At 41.2% G+C, this 19,293-nt stretch overlaps 1 protein-coding gene across 1 annotated transcript in view; it reads left to right on the top strand.

Moving 5' to 3' along the window:
- Window positions 1–19,293, top strand: part of LOC147683805 (arylacetamide deacetylase-like) — a 93,679-nt gene that overhangs the window by 12,454 nt on the left and 61,932 nt on the right. Inside the window, exon 2 of the mRNA XM_086944203.1 lies at window positions 560–782. Within this exon, the coding sequence (XP_086800329.1) occupies window positions 560–782 (223 nt within the window). The remainder of the gene's footprint in view (window positions 1–559; window positions 783–19,293) is intronic.

Below are 19,293 nucleotides of genomic sequence, written 5' to 3'. Positions count from 1 at the left end.
TGAAAACTATATTTCCCCTGAAGACAGGACGATTTGTAAAACATATAATAACACAAGGAGAATGGATGACTTAAATCAATGAAGGAATATGAACGGAATATTTGAATAAACAAAACAGATTAATGTGAAATTTCAGTAACTGTGTGCTCTTGTGCATAGTGAGAGACTCACCATTAGTAACAGTCATGTGTATGTACTTCCTGTGGCTTGGAGGGGATTAAGGTGCCCCCCAAACATTTTTAATAAGAAGTTGAATATTATTTGTCAACCAGGAGAGAGATAAACTTGGTGTTGAAATTCGTGCAGTTGTTACTCATGGAAAGCATATTGAGTAACACAAATAAAAAATACAAGGCTGTAGCATGATTTCTTGTTTGTTAAACTTCCACCCTTTTCTTGGCATTGAAACAATGTAAAACCACCAAGCATGTGTATGCAACTGAGTAGGTAACGTTTTTGTTTTGGGAAATATATGGCATTTTCAGTTTGATATGCAAATTACATGTATTACATTTCTTATAGGATGCTGTAATATGTTGTTGTTTTATTTTTTTTGCAGGCAGAGTTTACTGACATGCTTGGGATAGTGGATTACATGGACATTATGAAGCTCGTCCTTTCATTTGGAAAAGTTCCTGCAATATCAGATGAAAATGTCACAGTGACCAAGACAACATTTAATAATGTTCCTGTTCATTTATATTTTCCCAAAAAGTCCTCACATACTCAAAGGAGAGCAATGATTTATTTCCATGGTGGAGGATGGTGCATGGGAAGTCCAGGTAAGTACCAAAGTAAAATTGTTATTTCATTGACAGAAATAAGATAATTAATGCTTATTTATTTTTCATTCATTTTTTTTATTCTAAGTAAGGAATTGAATGAAATTTGAAAGAGACTGCTGTCATTTGCATCATTGACCTCACTCCAATGTGCACTTGTTGCTCTGGCTGTGTGATTTACCTCCTCTCCAAACCTCGATCAGTGACTTCAGGGCAAGTTGAACACTGAGGAGCCCGAGGAGGAGGACACTAGAGTTTTCACATTCGTTCTTCAGTTCGGTTAAGTGTATGGTCCTTTACTTGATGGTTAAGTCCAGCAAGAAGCAGCGTGTATGTACCCAAAACTGAGGATTTTTTGGTATGCGTTTTCTTCTGTTTCTTTTTTCATGAAAAGGCAAGAATCAAATGTAGCTTTCCAACTCTTAGAAGTGGAGGGGTCCATCTATGTAAAATGGATTTTGGACTAATTCAGTTGTTCATCAAGGTGTAAAAAAACGAGTGGATGTTTCTCCAGTTGACTCCTTGCAAGTGTGACTACCTCCAGGGTCGATTATGAACCGAAATTATTATATAAACACCTACAATGTTGAAAACCATTGGCCGACAAGAAATTGATTGGCATTGTATAACCCTGACTATAGCAGCTGTTTGTTTTAATACTGTGGATATGTGTTTGTGGCCTAAGACCTTTTGGGGCATATTTATAATGGAAGTGACGAAGAGCGTCTTTAGCCTCCTTTTCTTAACGTCGCTCCCAGCCACTTCTGAAACGTAGGGCTGCACTATATTTAGAACAATATGGTGCAGCCCTACATTTCTCCCTGCGCTGGCGCTAAATTTAGCTGACCATAGTGCAGGGGAAGATTGTTTATGTGTAGGAAGGTGTCCCTTCCTTCCTGCACTTAAACAATCCTTAAATGGCGTTTTGTAACTTCTATGTGGGCTGCGTAATGCAGCACACATAAAAATTGCAAAACATCATGTTTTTTAATGATTTCTTTATTTTCAGGAAGGGACACCTTCCTGCACATAAACAATCAATTGCTTTTTTGAGGTTCCCATGTGTGCTGCACAAAGCAGCACACATGGAAATATCAAAAATGAGGAGAAATAAAAAATGTCTACCCATTTCGCCAGGGTAAATCAGGTTTTCCCTGGTCTTAATTTTTGTGCAGCCCCATAATTACGCCACCCTTGTAAATTTGGGGCAGCATCAAAATCAATGGGTGTTTGTTGTGGTGGAACGCCCACTACAACACTCATTTCCCTCCCATTTCTTGCTAAGTATAGCGTGAATGGGTGCCTTATTTACAAGGCAGCGTTAAGCCACGTTAAGTGGCTTAACACTGTCTTGTAAATAGGATGATGCCCCCATCTCCACCACAAAGTCCAAAAAAGTGATGTTGTGGTGGCAATAGGGGCCTGCAAATATACCCCTTTGGTTGTATCATGAAGTTCATCTCCAGAGAATCTGGAGAGAAAAAAAAGTGAATTGTAGAAATGTGTCTTGTGTGGCATTTCTATAAAACTGTGCTGTTTAATAGGCATTTTCTCATTAATTCAAAATTCAATTGATATTTGTTTCATTGTGTGTAATTACCATAGGCTATAATTGATCCCCACTACATACCATCTTTCTTGTTGTTTCCTTGAGTACAGACATCCAGAGATTGGTTGAGTCGCTTCTTAAAGGATTAATCTCAGTTGAGCAGCTGGAGGCACCTTTATTCATGGGTTATTCTATTCATGATACCCTACTTGACAGTTTGGGCATGTAACCAATGATCCTTCCACCAGGCTCAAACAGGGTCATTCATACGATGTCTAAAACCATCCACTGGACACCAAAAATATATGGGTATTCGTTTTTTTCGTTCTAGTACTTGCTTATTTAGACCATACACTATTAACATTACAGTAAAAATATCCATAAATATATTCTAATATCATGATTAATAGGAACATAGTTAAGACAAAATAAAATGCACATTTCTACATAAATACAAAAACAACAAAAGAACATCAATTAATAAAATACCTTATTCCAACCCACTGGGCCCTTTCAAATTATATTGGCCGTTCTTCAACAACAAAAAAACCCTGGAATGTTTGACAGGATGAGAATTAAACCAACGTTTACACGCAGCAACGTTAATTCAATACCACAAAGTTAAAAGGATTCCTCGAGGTCTTAGACTGGCAATCAAACCTGTGTTATTCGATTACAACATAACCACATTTTATGGAAATGTGATACGTGATTTTAAATAAATGGTCTGTAGATCTAATTAAAGATTTGGAGGAAGAATTTTATAATATCAAGAGAGACATGTCGGCAAGAATGGAGGAATCTGCTTGGAAGCAATTTTCTGAAGATCTGAATGTGAAATTAGATAAATATGGGAAATAGTTGCAAGAGATGAAAATTCAAGCGTGATACGATAGATTGTAAGTTAAAGAAGCGTACACATGGGCGTAAGTATATGCTCAAAAGCGATTCACCAGGAGAACAAACGAAGGATCATTAGAAGAAAGTGTGACCACGGAGAAGGATATTGATACCAGAAGAGCTCCATAGTCGTACAAAACCAACCCATAAATATCGAAGATGAAGAAGTTGCACATGGAAGTTCTGCATCGGTCTCTTTTTTAGGCCAGGTGGGAGACTCTGGAGAACTGCAAGATATTCAAAAATCCAGATAGGAAAAAGAAAAACAAAGACTGAAAACAGGTCCAAGGAGTCAAAACAAAATCTCATAATTAATATTTTGTCAGTGCATTTGACCAAATCGTAAGAAAAGATTTTAAACAGAGGAACATCGTTTGTTCCCACATATACTGGCACCAAGTTGTGGAAAGAAATAGCTTTCTTTAAATTCATGCGCATACTGAGATTAAAAAACTTTTTCACCAACATAGTGCCTTCTACCACAACAACTACAGAGCCCAAATTCAAACCTAAAAGCACGTTTGTAATGCCTGTGTAGCATAAAACCTTAGACACTTTCAAGACTCTTGTTAAGAAAGATTTGGAAAAAATCAATTACTCAAAAGTAGACAAAATCAGAAAAAATCTCAGTCGAGCTGAGCATAGCACATTGCGCAATCTGGCTAACAATTCTTCTGTTGTTTTTCAAAAAGCTGATAAAGTTGGAGGTTTGGTGATGATGGACTGTGAATTCTATGAAAACAAAGTATATGCCCATGTGAATGATACTAACATCTATGCTAAACTGGAGCATGATCTCACCATAGAAATAAGCAATCTTTTGTGGCTGCTGATCTATTAAGGATCAATGAAACGACAAGACAATTCCTGACTACACATTTTCCCAGATGTCCTAAGTTAGATATGCTCCCTAAAGTACACAAGAGTATGACAGATCCCCCCTGTAGGCCGATAGTTTTAGGTTGTGGATCGCTTTTTGAAAATCTGGGACGATTCATTGATGCACACTTGCAATCTTTTGTAAAAAATTGGGATACATACATTGAAGATACAAATGACTTTTTAAGGGGTATCCATTCTATAACAGAGGAAGTGAGTGAAAATTGGTTTCTGTGTACAATCGACGTGGTGTCGTTATATACATCTATATCCCATGCACTTGGAATTGAAGCAGCTGAATGGGCGTTACTAAGACAGACCACCAGCAATGATCAGAGTTGTTTTGTAATCAATCTTCTTGAGTTCTGTCTACACAGCAACTATTTTCAATGGAATAACAAATTCTTTCTACAATTAATTGGCACTTCTATGGGCTTTCCGGGCGCCCCAGTCGTTGCCAACACTTTTATGGTGAGATTTGAATCTGATCACATTTTGAATAACAACATTTGGAAGGAAGGATTGGTATTTTTTAGACGTTTTATTGACAACATCTTCCTGATTTGGAAAAATCCAGTGGAAATGCTGATAGAGAACATCAGAACTTTGAATTTGATTGACACAAGAATTCAATTCACCAGTACAATCAAGAAAAGTGGCATCACTTTCTTAGATATGTGGATCGAATTAGAATCAAAAAGAATTTCCACAAGGGTATACAAAAAAGAAACAGACCGCAAGAATGCTCTTCAATTTTTGAGTTTCCATCCACCATCGTTAATTATGATTCATCCATATTTGCAATTTTTGAGGATTAAATGCATCACCACAAACACCAATACTTGTATGGAAACAATGGAGATTCAAAAGAAAGACTATGTGGAAAGGGGATATCCAGAGGCATTACTGGAATCACAACTACAGAGGGCTAATTTGTGTAGTAGAGCAAATCTTTTAATGAAGCATCCTAAAAAAAACACGGATAGCATCGTGTTTGTTTCTAAATTTTCGACAGTCACGACAGAGATTAAGCAAATCCCCCACAAACTGAGGGAGCTGTTGAAAGAGGAATCAGAGTTTAATGGTCTATTCAGCAACAAACCATTGTTCGCTTTTACAAGAGCAAGTATCTTAAGGAGTTGTTATCTAGCAAAACGGTGAATAAAGTAGCCACTAAATCTGGCATGACCAAATGCGGGAACTGCATTCACTGTAATAATGCCATCATGGGTGACACGTTGTCACATCCAAGGATTGGAGAACAAATTAAGATAAAGCAAGCGTTTGACTGTAATTCAATACGTTTCATCTATTCCATCAAATGTTCATGCAGTTTATTATATATTGGAAAGACGGAGAGAAAAATGAAAACGCATTTGACAGAACACAAAAGCCGGATTACAAACAAAAGTACCACCTCAAGTTTGGCCCTTCACAGGGTAGAAGCTCGTCATACGATTGCGCAAATAAAATTCCAAATCATAGAACACATACCTGCTTGTGATTGAACAGACAACTCCAAATCACTTTTACCAAGGGAAATTCATTGGATTAAAAAATTAAACACCATGATGCCATCAGGGCTCAATGACAAATTAGACATGTCATGTTTCCTATGAATTTTACACTACCGAACTTCCATTCACACACACTCCATGATCATTCACATGATTGGGTTTATTTAGCATTGCTTCATGCACATCATCAGCATTACACATAGCCACAGCCACAGCTGCCTTGCTAGTGGTTTTTATAAAAAAGAATGGATTGACGTGCAATGTATTGATATTTAAAAGATGTGTAAGGACATCGTTGAAGGTACTGAGGCATGTTGATATAATTTCGTTCACAAATGGTTCCCATTATATGATGATAGACTAACAGTTATATGTTTTGTTTCCCTGAACATTTTTACTTATGCGAACACCAAGTAGATTGTAAGCATGCCTCAGTTCAGCATTGATGGGTGAGAAAGACTGTATACTTCATGTTTTGCCCATTTAAAGATGGCGCACTATTCACTAAATTCCATTTGAGAGGACATAGTTTTGCAATCTCTCATGTATGGACACCATCATATGTGCATTTGGGAGTCTTAGACTGCATTTGGCAGGAGTTATCCGGCTAATATTATTCTCTTTTTATACGAAACTGATCAGGATACACGTATAACATGCACATTCCAAGATGGCGCTGAAGTAGAAGCGTCTTCTCGCTTGAGCACGTGAGCATTAATTAAACTCCCGGGAGTTCGGAAGCTTTCAGAACTTGCCAGCATTGAGGTTATGTGTAGCAGCAGAGAGTGATTTTGTGCACAGACTGGACACCGTGCTTGGATAAGTCTCATAGCCCTTTGGTGTATGAGGGAGGGCGATAGTGATAACCGGGCACTACTAGCCTTTGAGTGTTGTTCGTTGCTCAGAGGTCCTGTGTATCAGCGAAAAGTGGAGAGTGAAACCACGCAGAAGACTGGACACCCTGCATGGGTAAGCTTTGCAGCTTTGAGCTGAATGTAGGAGTTCATTAGAAACACTCGAGTATAGTAGGTGACTTGGTGTTGTTTGTTATACAGTGTACTGAGATGCCGACAGGCGAACCAAGTATTATCAGAAGAGCACGATAATTGCATTGGTAAGACACTGGTAACAGTGGGGGATTTTTTATTGATTCAAAGCGGAGTGGTGATTAATTTGAGCACTATGTTTTTGTTACCATTTACAGTTTATGTCGTAACCCCAAGTTCACCTTTGAGAACTCTGTTTTAGGTCCATCATCAAGGTAGGAACTGGCAAAACAGCAGACAAATACTGACTGTTTTTTTAGTTGTTAGCAGCAGATTGTGTATTGGAGATAATTTTTTCTTTTATTCATAGGATCCCCAATCATTCAGGAGATTGGTTGTCTACTCAAGTTCACTAGTAAGTCTAGTCTCTTTTTCGGCAATTTTCCAGAATAGACAACTGAATAGTTCAGGTTTTTTCACCAGATTTGTCGGCCTCATTGAGTGGATTTCTCACAGTCTGGAGGTTGATTGCCTGCAACACTACAATACACACATATGCTGGGTTGTTGGCATGTGCAGTAACTTCTAATTTTGTATATGATCATTGGTTTCACATTTAAAACATTATGATTGATGATAATGGCTCCATTACTGTGCATCTAAATTATTACATTGTTATATATTATGCAGATACTCCCCTCATGAAGGGACAGGCAGCCCCGAAATGCATTGGGCTAGATTTTCTTTGTGCTTATTTATCGTTTTTTAAGAATGATATGTATATTTCATAATGATCAGCAGAAGTGATCAATCAAATGAAGTGGACTTAGAAAAGTATTGAAATATCATGCAATGAGCAGTAAATTGTATGTTGAAAACCAACAGAAAACATTTGTTGTATTGGTATACTTTGGGTAAAAACTGATATATTGTAGTATTTAACCCCCCAGCTGTGCACGTTTGAGGCCAGGTTGCCCACTCGGGAACTTGCCGCTTTCGGGTCTTACCACACATGGCAGGCAGACAAACGTTGAATGCAACATAGTTTGAATTAGTCAATCTTTAACATTTAATCATTGTAAAAAGGTGTGCCTAACCCAAATAGGCCTGAAATAACTAATTTGATTGAAGTGGCTTCTATGAATGCTCTTTCTAGTCCCATTATTTTGAAAGGGAAGGATCTTGTATGCTCTACTCAATATGGCTTTGCTACACCAGAAATCACAGTCTGACTTGCTGTTCCCAAAAAATCATATTCCATGGAACATTGCTGCACACTTATTTCATGGAACATCGTGGGCTAAGGACAAAGTTAGATGATGTGGATTGGGGACTGTTTAAAGAGAACTTTGATTTGTGCTTATTAGAGGAGACGTGGGTTACCGCAATGTTTTTAGGCAAGGTTTTATTTCATATTATAATCATGCTCTCCACCCGACAGCAGGCAGGATGGTGGGGGGGCTTATCATACGGCTAAGAATTTTGTTGGGCTGCAACGTAAAAAAATATACATTTACTCCCTGTACATACTAGCTCTCAGCTTAGTGCCCAAGAACAGGCCCCCCCTACCTGGTAATAATCATGTATAATAGAACTAACCCTATTTCACAGGCATCTTAAATGCATTTTTGGCAGATCTGCCCCCCTTCCATCGAGAAATTCTTACGGGAGAAGTTAATGTGTGCTTTGAGCTCTATGCACCATACTTAGACCTTATCAATTAATAGGATCACTTATGGGGGATTTTATCCCTCAATTCCACATGTAAATTACCTAAAATAATTGCAACAGGATTACAGTTCGTAGATATCTTGGTCACCTATGGTTTAAGACTAGTGTATCTTGAGTCCACTTTGTTGGACCTAGGGTTATGACATGCTATGTCTGATCTGGCATTATGTGTTCACCATGATAGTGACCACTTCCCAATGTTATCACTTTGGGAAAGGATGGCAAGCATGGGGGAGGGGCTGCAGAAGATCTTGTAGTTGCAAATCTGGTGGTGGTCGCTAGCAATAAACGAGCGGTCATATGGGTGGCATTATTAAATTCTGAGGAATAGTTAGCCATTCTATACCAACTCATACTAAATGAATTTACTGAATTACAGCAAAAAGACTTAACCACTGGCCAGATAATGGCAGCTCATAACAACGTTTTAAGTAGATTAGGCTTCCTTTTTGTAAAATGTACAAGGAGGAAAAGGGCTTGAACTCTGTAAGGTCCATTGAATGGTTTGACCACACTTGTAGACTTGCCAATGGTGCTCTTATCAAGGCCTTAAAGATCAAGGATACATCTTGGATTGTTTTAGCTAGGAGGGAGTATGTTAGTACCACAAAGGCAAGTAAAGCTTTGTGGGAAGAGGGAGTTTGGGAAAATTCATAATGCCATCAAGGGCTAAAGATAGCAAACGATTCTGGCAGCTGGTATCCCAGAATGGGCGTACCGTAAAACTGAGGCCAGATTGCCAAATCCCTCCTGAGGAATGGGTCTCACATTTTGGGGGACTTTACCAGACAAATACCCCAATAGCTGGCAGGGAACTTGACCTATATATATATCCTGTAGACTGTGGGGGTGATGATTATAAGGAATCTACTCACAAAGAAACTACCTTAGCTATATTAGAGCAGAAGCCAGGGACAGCCCCAGGCTTAGACAAAATCCCAGTTGGCCTTTACAGAGGCGAACCTCAGATTTGGGCTGTGAGAAGTTGGCCTGGTATATGATGCTCACTAGGTCTAGTGATCACCTTGTACCATGCCAAGCAACCCTTATGATGATTGGTTGTAAGTCAACCTTATAGACCAGCTATCCTAGTGGTAGTGTGGACAAAGCAGTCTTAGGCTAAACTCTGAAAGGCATGTGAAGCAAGCTGTTTTACCATATACAACCCCCTTGAATACCAAATTAAAGGACACCACACAGATATATATTGAAAATATATATATATTTATTAATTACAAATATCCCCTATACTCTTTTTGAGCACAGAAGCACAAGCGTTAAAACAAAACACAGTTATAATACACAAAAGTTGCACAATATGGATGAGCCCTAGGGGCCACCTAAACCATATACTAAGAAAGTGGTATAAGAGATACCAATCGAAAAGGAAGTAGGCCTAGGACCTTGGGAATCACTGGAGCCGATCGGGACTAGCAGTGACTAAGTCGGGAAAGGCCCGCGGGACTCGGGTGGAGTGTTTAAAGTGCACGCATTCGCCAATGCATTGTCTATGGTGCGTAAAAGTTACAAAGTTAGTTATTTAGGAACCTTACGAGTGACCTAGAGGAGTGAAACTTAAGACACAGGCACTAGAGGTGTGTACCAGTGTGGGAACACGGGCGTTGATGAGTTACCTCACCCACAGGAAGGGGCTGCACAGGTGCGAAGTAGTGTCGGGTTTCGTCACGCAGGTCGATGGTGCTTGGAGCTGAAGATGCTGCAGGCAGCTCGATGTGAAGAGTTCCGGTGGATCCAAGGGTGGATCTGAAGTGGTGAAGACCTGAAAGCAGAGGGGACAATGTTCAAAGTCACTAGCCAGTGACTACCGTGGAACCAGATTGGAACCAGGCGATGTCGGGTGCAAACAGGCGATGAGGTGTAGCTTCTCTCTGCAGCCACGTGGACCCGAAGAGGTCGAGGACGTCCAGGAGTCAATCACGAGCTGTCCCACGCAGGCTTCTCGCTGTTGGCGGTGTCGGCAACTTGGCTGGAGCAAACAGGCCTTGGCTAATGCAAGCCACGCAGGAATCAAAAATGGCTTATCACTCGGACCAGCAAGGTCAGAGCGGGTGCTCCTTTTTACAGGAGCGAGGGCAAATTTGGAGCAACCAGACCCGCAGTGTAGATTGTAGGTTTCGTTGCCAAGATGGCCGCTGACCACGTGGCAAGTGGCCGGGATGGCGCATTGAGTGGCACAATGCAAAATGGCCCCACGCAGATCGTGGAGATGCTGGGGGGCTGATCTTCGGTGCAAGGGCTGCTCGGTGGTGGGTATTCTCGGTCCCCAAAGCACAACATCGAGGGTGCCTCGGATGCTGCGCAGGCAGCTTTTCGGGGGTCTTCCAAGAGGTCCAGTCCCACGTCTCTCGGTGCCTCCACGGGTCCCTTCTTTGCAGGGACTGTGGATCGGGCTGTGAGAAGTCTGGGAGTCTGGGTCTTGTCAGGCTCTGGGCTCGGGCTCCGGCGGGAGGCAGCGGCAAAGCAGACGTCGAGTTGCTGGATGGTGCCTGTGTTCACAGGGTGGCCACTCCTAGCCCACAAGGGAGATGCTCTTCAGTCTTTTGTGCAGCAGAATGTCAAAGTTTAGTCATCTTCTTAGTGTCAAGTTGATTCAGGATGATCTGAGGTGCTATGGCACTGCTCCCACTCTTATTCCCAATCTGAGGGGTGGATCACCTGCTAGGTCCCTCCTCTGGGTGGGACCAGGAAGGGGGGCGGTTACACCCCCTTTCCTTTGTGCAGCTCCTCGCCAGGCCTGGGTCTGGAAAGTCCCAGGACCGGTTTGGACTGGCTTATGCACGGGGACACCTTGTGTGCCCCGGGCATGTCTGTTTCTATTCAGCCCTGTCCTACCCAATACACAAAATCCTGTCTGGGGTGGTGCTCGCACCTCCCAAGGCAGGAAACCCTTTGTCCAAGCCTCCCTCGCTGGAAGGACTCCCAGCAGCAAGAGGTCAGACTTGTGTCTGTGGTGGCAGCATCCATTTTGTGATGCTGAGGCTCTGGTTAACTTTAACCGGGGTTAAGGCTATGTACATGTCGTGTCCCTCTAGAAGGGTGGAATGCTATCCCCGTCGACAGAACTGTCGGGGGGATAGTATTCCAAATCGTATGACACCTTACTCAACATGTTTTGATAAAGCCAAACCAAAGTTAGCATATAACCGCGAGGATTATAATGCACTTAAGAGTATATGGTATTGCAATATCCCGGAACAGCTAAGGGAGTTGTTCCCGACAGCTGCAGGCAGGCTCAGCTCATGCTAGAGCACCATCTCACATGAAACCACGCACTCTGCCCCCAGGATTGCAGGGGCCTTCTATAGGAATGGCTTATAGGTTAACATGTGTCCAGTTAAGGTTAGATATAGGGATACTATATCTAAGCAAGAGGTGATTACACCAACTTACCCCAGCTGAGTGATCAGCCAGTTGTGTCAAATATGGAGGCCAGGCCAGGGGTGGCACAATACATGCTGCAGCCCCTGGTAGGCCTTGGCTACACCTATGCCCTGGGTACCTACTATACATTGTTACAGGGGCCTATAAGGTGAACCAGTTCCAATTATGTTATGCACCTAGGGTACATGGAGTCCATTTTAAGGAGAGAGCAATCAGCCTGGGGTCCTGAATAGCAGGATCCCAGGCCAACTATGTCAAAAACCAGCTAAACACCAGGCAAAAAGTTTGGGGGTAACCATAGTCAGATATCCACCTTCCTACATGGGCCCCATAAATACATTATGTGTCTATCACCCTGATGGCAGTGGGTTGGGTCCCTGACTCTTACAAAGGTGCTAATATAGTACAAATCCATAAGAATTTGGTAAAGCCACTCTGAGCAATCAATGACCAATAAGCTTAATTGATAACATGCAGAAAGTAGTCAGCTCCCAGATACTTATGGGTTATGGGATTGGATTGTGCAAGATAAGGTGCTATCCCATTTACAGGCAGGGTACGGGCAAAACATTTAGACAATGGAACAAATGATACACTTTTTAACTATCAAGTGGATGACCATAGATCTTGAGAATGAGAGATTATTTGTGGCCTTTGTGAATCTTCAATCTGTGTTTGATCTAGTCACAAGGCCAAAATTATGGAAACCCTGTGCAGGATAGGGGTCCCAAGATGTATGTTGACCCTAATCCAGGCAGTTTATACAGACAATTATGCTAGGGCCATGTGTGGACCTGCAGGAGATTTGACAGATAAAATAAGTCAAGTTAAGAGAAGTGGCCCCCACACTCTTCCTTCTATGTATCAAGGAGTGCTTACTGTACCTTTTTAACTGTGAGAATGATTCCCCCAAGTTTAAATACATAAAGACACTGTGCTTATTATTTGCTGATGACACCTTGTCACTGTTACTAAAATACTAATTTGCCTGTATTGAGTAGTCACCCACTCACCCCCCATGTTCGAAGCAGCAAACCGTTAAACAATCTGCAATGCAAAAGGTGGGCACTAGCAGCCTAAATTGCCCCACCTAAAACTTGCAGCAGGGGATAAAAAAGTCAACATGAACACGCATTACCATTCGCCAGACTGAATAATAACAGAAAGGTGGAAGAAGGACTTCTGCATTTCCGGTGAGACTCCAACCTATAGCCTGAGGTCACGCAGTTGAGCGACTGGACTGCATCGAGTTTAAGATAAACCTCTCCTGACGCGCTGTCACCAGTAGCATACAGTGTTCTACACCTCACTCCCACGCTCTATGGTTACAGTTAGTTCAAGAACTGTGTGTGTCGGGAGAGTATAATACAGTCTCTACTCTGTAGCACTCATGCTTACAGCAGACTGAAGCTGGCTGGAGATGCTTTGGATGGGGTAAAAAGAATTAGAGGGGAGAGGACATTGAACTTCTCCATGTGGAGGAGTTTACAAAGCTTTTTGCCAAACTCTGTGCTCCAAGTGGAGCATGTAGTAAGCAGAACTCCACAGACTCCACTAGCAGAGCGGAGTTCACTGTCCAGCCCTAATTATAAGGTTGGCAAAGAGGGCACCTTCCTCTCCCATTTCTCCCCCCTTGGAGATCAATGAAAGTTAAGCATGTGGGGCGGCTCTTTATGGAGCTGACATTTGGGGTCGTTGTAATTTGGAGATGATCGAAAGTGCAGAGAATATTTTCTCATATTGCTGCTAAATATTTCCCTGAGTACCCCCACACTCCACAACCATATGCATTTAAATTTGAGATCCATCTCTGATATTTCAGCATTGAGACTGATCCAGTATTGGGTAAGTGTGTCAGTTACAGAAGAACTAGAGGCCCATAGGGAATGACTCGGAGGCTTCCTAGAGGGTTTGTGTAATGATAGGATCTATTGGTGTGTTTTTATAACGTTAGGATTATATAAGCTAGGACTAGGGAGTTTCTGGTCAAACCCTCAAATCTACCACGCAATGCTACTGAGAATCTCAAAGTGGCCTATTGGGACTATGTGCTAGGAGAAAATATTTCTGAGACTACTTCGTGTAGCCTGACTGTTTTCTTTTCATTTAAATGTGGGTTTGATTTTGATATGCATTTAGACATTGTCAGCAAACGTTTTGCAAGGGCACTTTTTATTAAGTTTATAATGGGCACATTACCAATGGCTTCTTTTACTTGCCTTTTTAAGAAAGAGTCACGTAGATCAAATATATGCTCTAAGGAATGTGAGGTTCCAGATCCATTGAATATGTTTTTTTTGCACATCTTACACAAAACACTGTCCACATTGGATTAGACCACTGTGCAAATTGATGGGCTTTAAGGACCGCATTACAGCACTGAGAGTATGTAGAACTAATACAAGTGGCCCATTTGTATTTTCAACTGGCACATTTTTAACAGCTTTATGGTATTTGAGGTCCAAGAAAACCCATGCTTAAGAAAGGTTTCTAGGAATGTTTTAAACCCCACATATTACCTTTGAAAGAGTTGTAACTTGCTTTTAGCATTTTTATTGATTAATTTGTATTGTTTTTATATGTACCTATATGTATTTGGTTTTATCTATATTATTCATGCATGCTTGTATATTGCTGCCTTTTAAAAAAACATATTTTTATTAACATAAGCAAAAGAAAAAGCATCAGGTGACATACATTGCTTTCACAGTAAACAATTATAAATTTCCATGTAGCAAAATACTTTTAGGATAACATTAGGGATCACTGGGATTCCAACGCTACAGTTTCTTCGCCAACATTCGGTGGAGTACATATATCCCCTCTGTATCCATTCCAAGCTCCCCAGATCTTCCCCATTTCCTGGGGAGCCCCTGGCAACGTACACCGACCTTTCCCTGAACATGCACCAGTCTAGATCTTCCATCCACTTCCCAATCTTAGGCTGGAGAGCAATACGAATTGTATGTCAACAGTGGAGATGGAGTAGTCTATGCTGTTGACATACTGGAAGTCACCCTGACTCTAAATTAGGCATATAGATCTTCCATTTGGTGGGATAGCACTCCATTGCCTTTGCAACAGAGTACCATCTCTGCCAAACATTTTAATCAGACCTTTCCTGCATAATTAAAAACAAAATGTAAAGAGAAGAGCACAAGTGTACATGGATGCACATGATCAGAGTTCATACTACAGGGTTGTCTTAATATCCATGCATGTAATATCTCAAGGCTCAGCAATTGGGATAATCGGTCAAAATTGATTGGCTCCCTGAGAAAGAACTGGTGGGTTCAAGACACTGGCTAGTGATAATGTTCTTCCTCAATGCCCCATGGCTGCAGTCTGACCTCACATTTGTATCTATGGAAAAAATGCAACCTCCCATACAACAATATCAGGAATCACTTTGCACGCTCAGATCAGAAATACACCAAACACACTGGAAGACTCTAAGTCATTGGCAGGGCTGTTTCTACCATTAGGCAGGACTAGGCAGCCGCCTAGGGTGGCAAAAGGGGAAGGGCGGCAAAAGCACGAGTTAGTGCTGACCCTATCCAACATTTCACAATGCTATTTCATTTGTAACCAACCACGCATGTAGCTTGTGCTCGGTAGAAAAAGTTTTTCTGAAAAACATAACGTAGTTGACAACAACTTAAAAAGGGGCGACACAGGGTGCAGGCACCAAAACGCTGCACGGTCGTTTGTGTGCCTTTTATTTGATAGAGTTGTTGTGTTTTTTGTACAGTGTTTGTCAATAAGGAATATATCTAAAAAACAAAACGTATTTAGCTATAGGCAAAAAATAAAGTTTTCTCTTTTATATGCAGAAAATAAGAACTGTACTAAAAGTAATGTGCTCATGAGTGAATAAAGACGTTAGGTTTGATAACTATTGAAAGTCCAATTTAGATGTACTTACGGATTTTCCGGGTAGTATGGTTATGTGTATATACTTGTTGCTGTTTTGTTGTGTACAATGGCAAGTTTTGTCATGATTTAAGAAAATGTTGTACAGCGCTTACAGGTGGCGAGGTTTCGTATTCCAAGATATGCCCTTTCTTTCGGAGCATGTAGGCCATCTGTCGCAGCTGGAAGCCCTATGGGCTAGATTTCAGACTAGGTCACAGCGACAGAAGCGTTTCCTTCAAATTCGGGAGCAAAGACAAGTTTTACATTAAGCAACAGGCGACTTTGCCTGATGTTACAATGGGAAACGTTGTCAGAAGAACAAACATGCAGAAGTGCACACTAGAAATGTAATGCGTTACACATCAGAAAAATAGGCTTTTTTTATCTGTTTACAGTCTTTGGCGCGGCCCAGTAAACTATGGCATTGTGCATACTGACTGTGCAGGAGAGATTTATGTATAGGAAACAGGTTTAAGTGAAAGACAAACAGAACTATGTGAGATGACAACAAGAAATACTAAACCCATAGATAAGATCTGGGGCGGTGTCATGAAGACGTGCGTTCCCGCAGGGCACTGATGTCTTCCTGTTTATGCGAGGCACTTTCTAAAGCGCATACAGTAAACTCGGGTTGTTTTCAGGGTTAGAACATGTGCTGCAGAGAGCACCACTTGATAACAGGGGGAGGTGACTGCCTGTCATTCTTGTTATGCTGATTGCTGCACATCCTCCGAGAAATTCCGAGTTAAGTGTTTGTACTCTTTTTTTTTTGCAGTTTATATACCTCAAACTGACCGGAAGGTATCAGTGCACTTTACAGGAGCACCAGTTGCATTACAGAATTACAGACGGACACATTCATTTTCGTTCTTTTCTAGACACGGGGAGATTAAGTGATTTGCCCAGAATCACAGGATGATTGAGCCTCCTGCCAGATTTCAACCTGGTCACCCAGCTTAAAAGTCACAATAAATTCACCTAAAGACAAACACACACCTGTGCCCTGCACAAACACGCACCCACATCATAGGGCTCTGTATTGGTAGTTCAATGATTGCCCATTAAATAAAATGAAGTGCACTCCAGTTATTGTGGGTGAATTCAGTGCACTATATCTGGGCTGCGTCACCTGCTTATCAGCATTCATAAAACCTGAGTGATGTTCCTTGGCACCCACGAGCCTCACCTGTCAATTAATTCTTCTAGCCTGGATGACGGGGGAGAGAGTGATGGTAGTAAAAGGGAGGGGGCGGCATTTTTCAATTCTCGCCTAGGGCGGCAAAACACCTAGAAATGGCCCTGGTCATTGGACAATCGTAAGAAATATCTTTGGGAGGAATGAGAGCTGATGTGCAGACTGCAAGACATGTGAGTGGCTCTCTGGTCCTCTGCCAGTATATATGCTTATGTATCCTTATGTCCTTTGCTCTCCTTCCTAGAATCAATGTTGCTGACTCCCTGTCCCAGAGTGAGTGTTTCTAAATGCCACAGTGACTGTCTCCCTGCTCTGGTGTTCATGTGCCCATGTTGTATTGTCTCTGTTGAGGGTACATCTTTCTCTGTGTCATTGATTTGTTAAAGAGTTCCTACAAATATAGTAGGACTGTATATTAGACCAACACAAACTTCACAATATAGAGATTTGATTCACATGCACTGTCAGTAAGTGTTGGTGTGTTTTGGCTAGCTCACAGTACCATATCAAACCCATAAACTGACCACGGTAAAAGATATTATTGTCAACCTCAAACATGGCACTTTGATTCCAAATGAATCTGTGGAAACAGATCAAACCCTTTCGTATGGTCACTCTTGCATGCCCAGGGTAAACATAAGACAGATATGACAATGCATTTTCAAACATATCTTGAAATGATCGTATTCTTGCAAAGAAAGCATGAGCTGCAATTATTAGAAAGATGAGACATGTTACTGTAATCAGCATTATAAGAATTGTGAACAATATAAAAAATCCAATCATGTTAATTGTTACTAATGTTAGCTTACTCCTATCTGTATTTAATACTATACTTAAGAGAGCATAGTGGTAGCACCCTCTGCCCGATCTATTGTGATAGTCTAACACCCATACCAGAGGTCCGGAAGCCAGCCTATGTATGCATGCCATCTTCCTTCACAGGATGAAGGTCAGAGTGAGCTGGGCTGAAACTCCAGTCAAATTTCACAGTGTTTCCATGATAATTCCAGCTTGAAAGCTGACTAAGCTTTAGCACAGAATTTGTTTATATAATAATGTACTGCCTTATCCCAATGTGGCAGAGGCGCAGAGCAGCTCCTTTGGTTTTGTCTAGCTAAAATGAGGTGTCTCCTAATGAGCACAGAAAGAAAGGAAACCAATGACATTGCGTTCTAAATGTATGACCCTGGAACCAACTGTACAGACTACAGGGCATCAATGCCTATCAGAAATGCACATATCGCACATTCATGCTTTAGCAGGAAAGTGTGTAAAATGTCACCATGAGAAAGAGATGTCAACCTAATAAGCGTAATCTAGAATGGAGACTAAACATGGGCCATGCAACACCTTCCCCTTGGTTGGAAAGGAGACTTATACACTGAAGCTAGCCACTCTAAAAGCATTTAAAACGCATATTATTATACATAATAAAACTTTAATAACATAGGCATGATAGAAAGCCATTTGAAAATGCCAATTAAAACCCCACAAACTACTAAAAAATCAATAAAAACTATTTGAAGCAAAAAGTCAAAATAAAAGATCTATGAGGCGTCTATACTACAGGATGGTAGTTACAAAGAGTCTAACCTCTCCAGAAAGTAATTTGGGCCCTGAACGGCTCCTGCAGACAGTAGCTCCACAGTAGCCTGAAGAGCAGTTCAAAAGAACAAACTTGACCAGTACCAGCCTCATCAGCAGAATCTGAAGGTCTAGGTGCCAGAAGTGTAGCCTTAAACGAGGAGCTAGGCACCATAGAACCTGGAGTGAAAGCGTCAATCCAAAGTGGACCAGGCAACTCATAGTAAGCATCCTATAGCAATGGTAGCAACATTGGACAACACTGGAGGTGCAACTTCAATGGATAAACTAACAGATTAATGTCTGTAGTCTGAGCCAGCTGCGTATCAAAGCATATGTGTAATGATGTGTAATGCATACTCAAAAGAATGCCAGTGATGTTAAACACAGACTGTACATTCTGAAACAACATGGGCCGTAAAAACCAAGACCAGTTGTCATTCAATTCCAGTAGCAAAGGCAATCCAAAGTACTGCACCATCCTTTTAAGACACAAAAGGACATGTGGCAATTTCATTACCATTTGGCCTTGTTGTAAAACATTCACTGAGGAGCAACAAAAATAGGACCAAAACAGCAATCAGCAGAGAAAATCCTAGCACAATGCCTCCAAAAATGTGTGAAAATAGAGACAGTATAAAAGACAGAATCACTCCAAATACAGTCTGAAATGTAGTAACAAATCCAAACCTGATCACTTTAGAAAGCAGTGTGTTTGAAGCATTAAAAATGCAATGCACAGGTTCACCAAAATGTAGTGATAAATTAGTGCATGGTAGAAATTGGGTTTCTTGTTGGCAAAGGTATGCACCTTGTCCAAGCAGGAACCACAATCCTAGTCAGGGAAAGT

The sequence above is a fragment of the Lissotriton vulgaris genome, chromosome 11 (genome assembly GCF_964263255.1).
Source record: "Lissotriton vulgaris chromosome 11, aLisVul1.2, whole genome shotgun sequence".
Lineage (NCBI taxonomy): Eukaryota > Metazoa > Chordata > Amphibia > Caudata > Salamandridae > Lissotriton > Lissotriton vulgaris.
The sequence above is the reverse complement of the archived record's forward strand: the minus strand, read 5'-3'. Positions and strand labels throughout refer to the sequence as shown.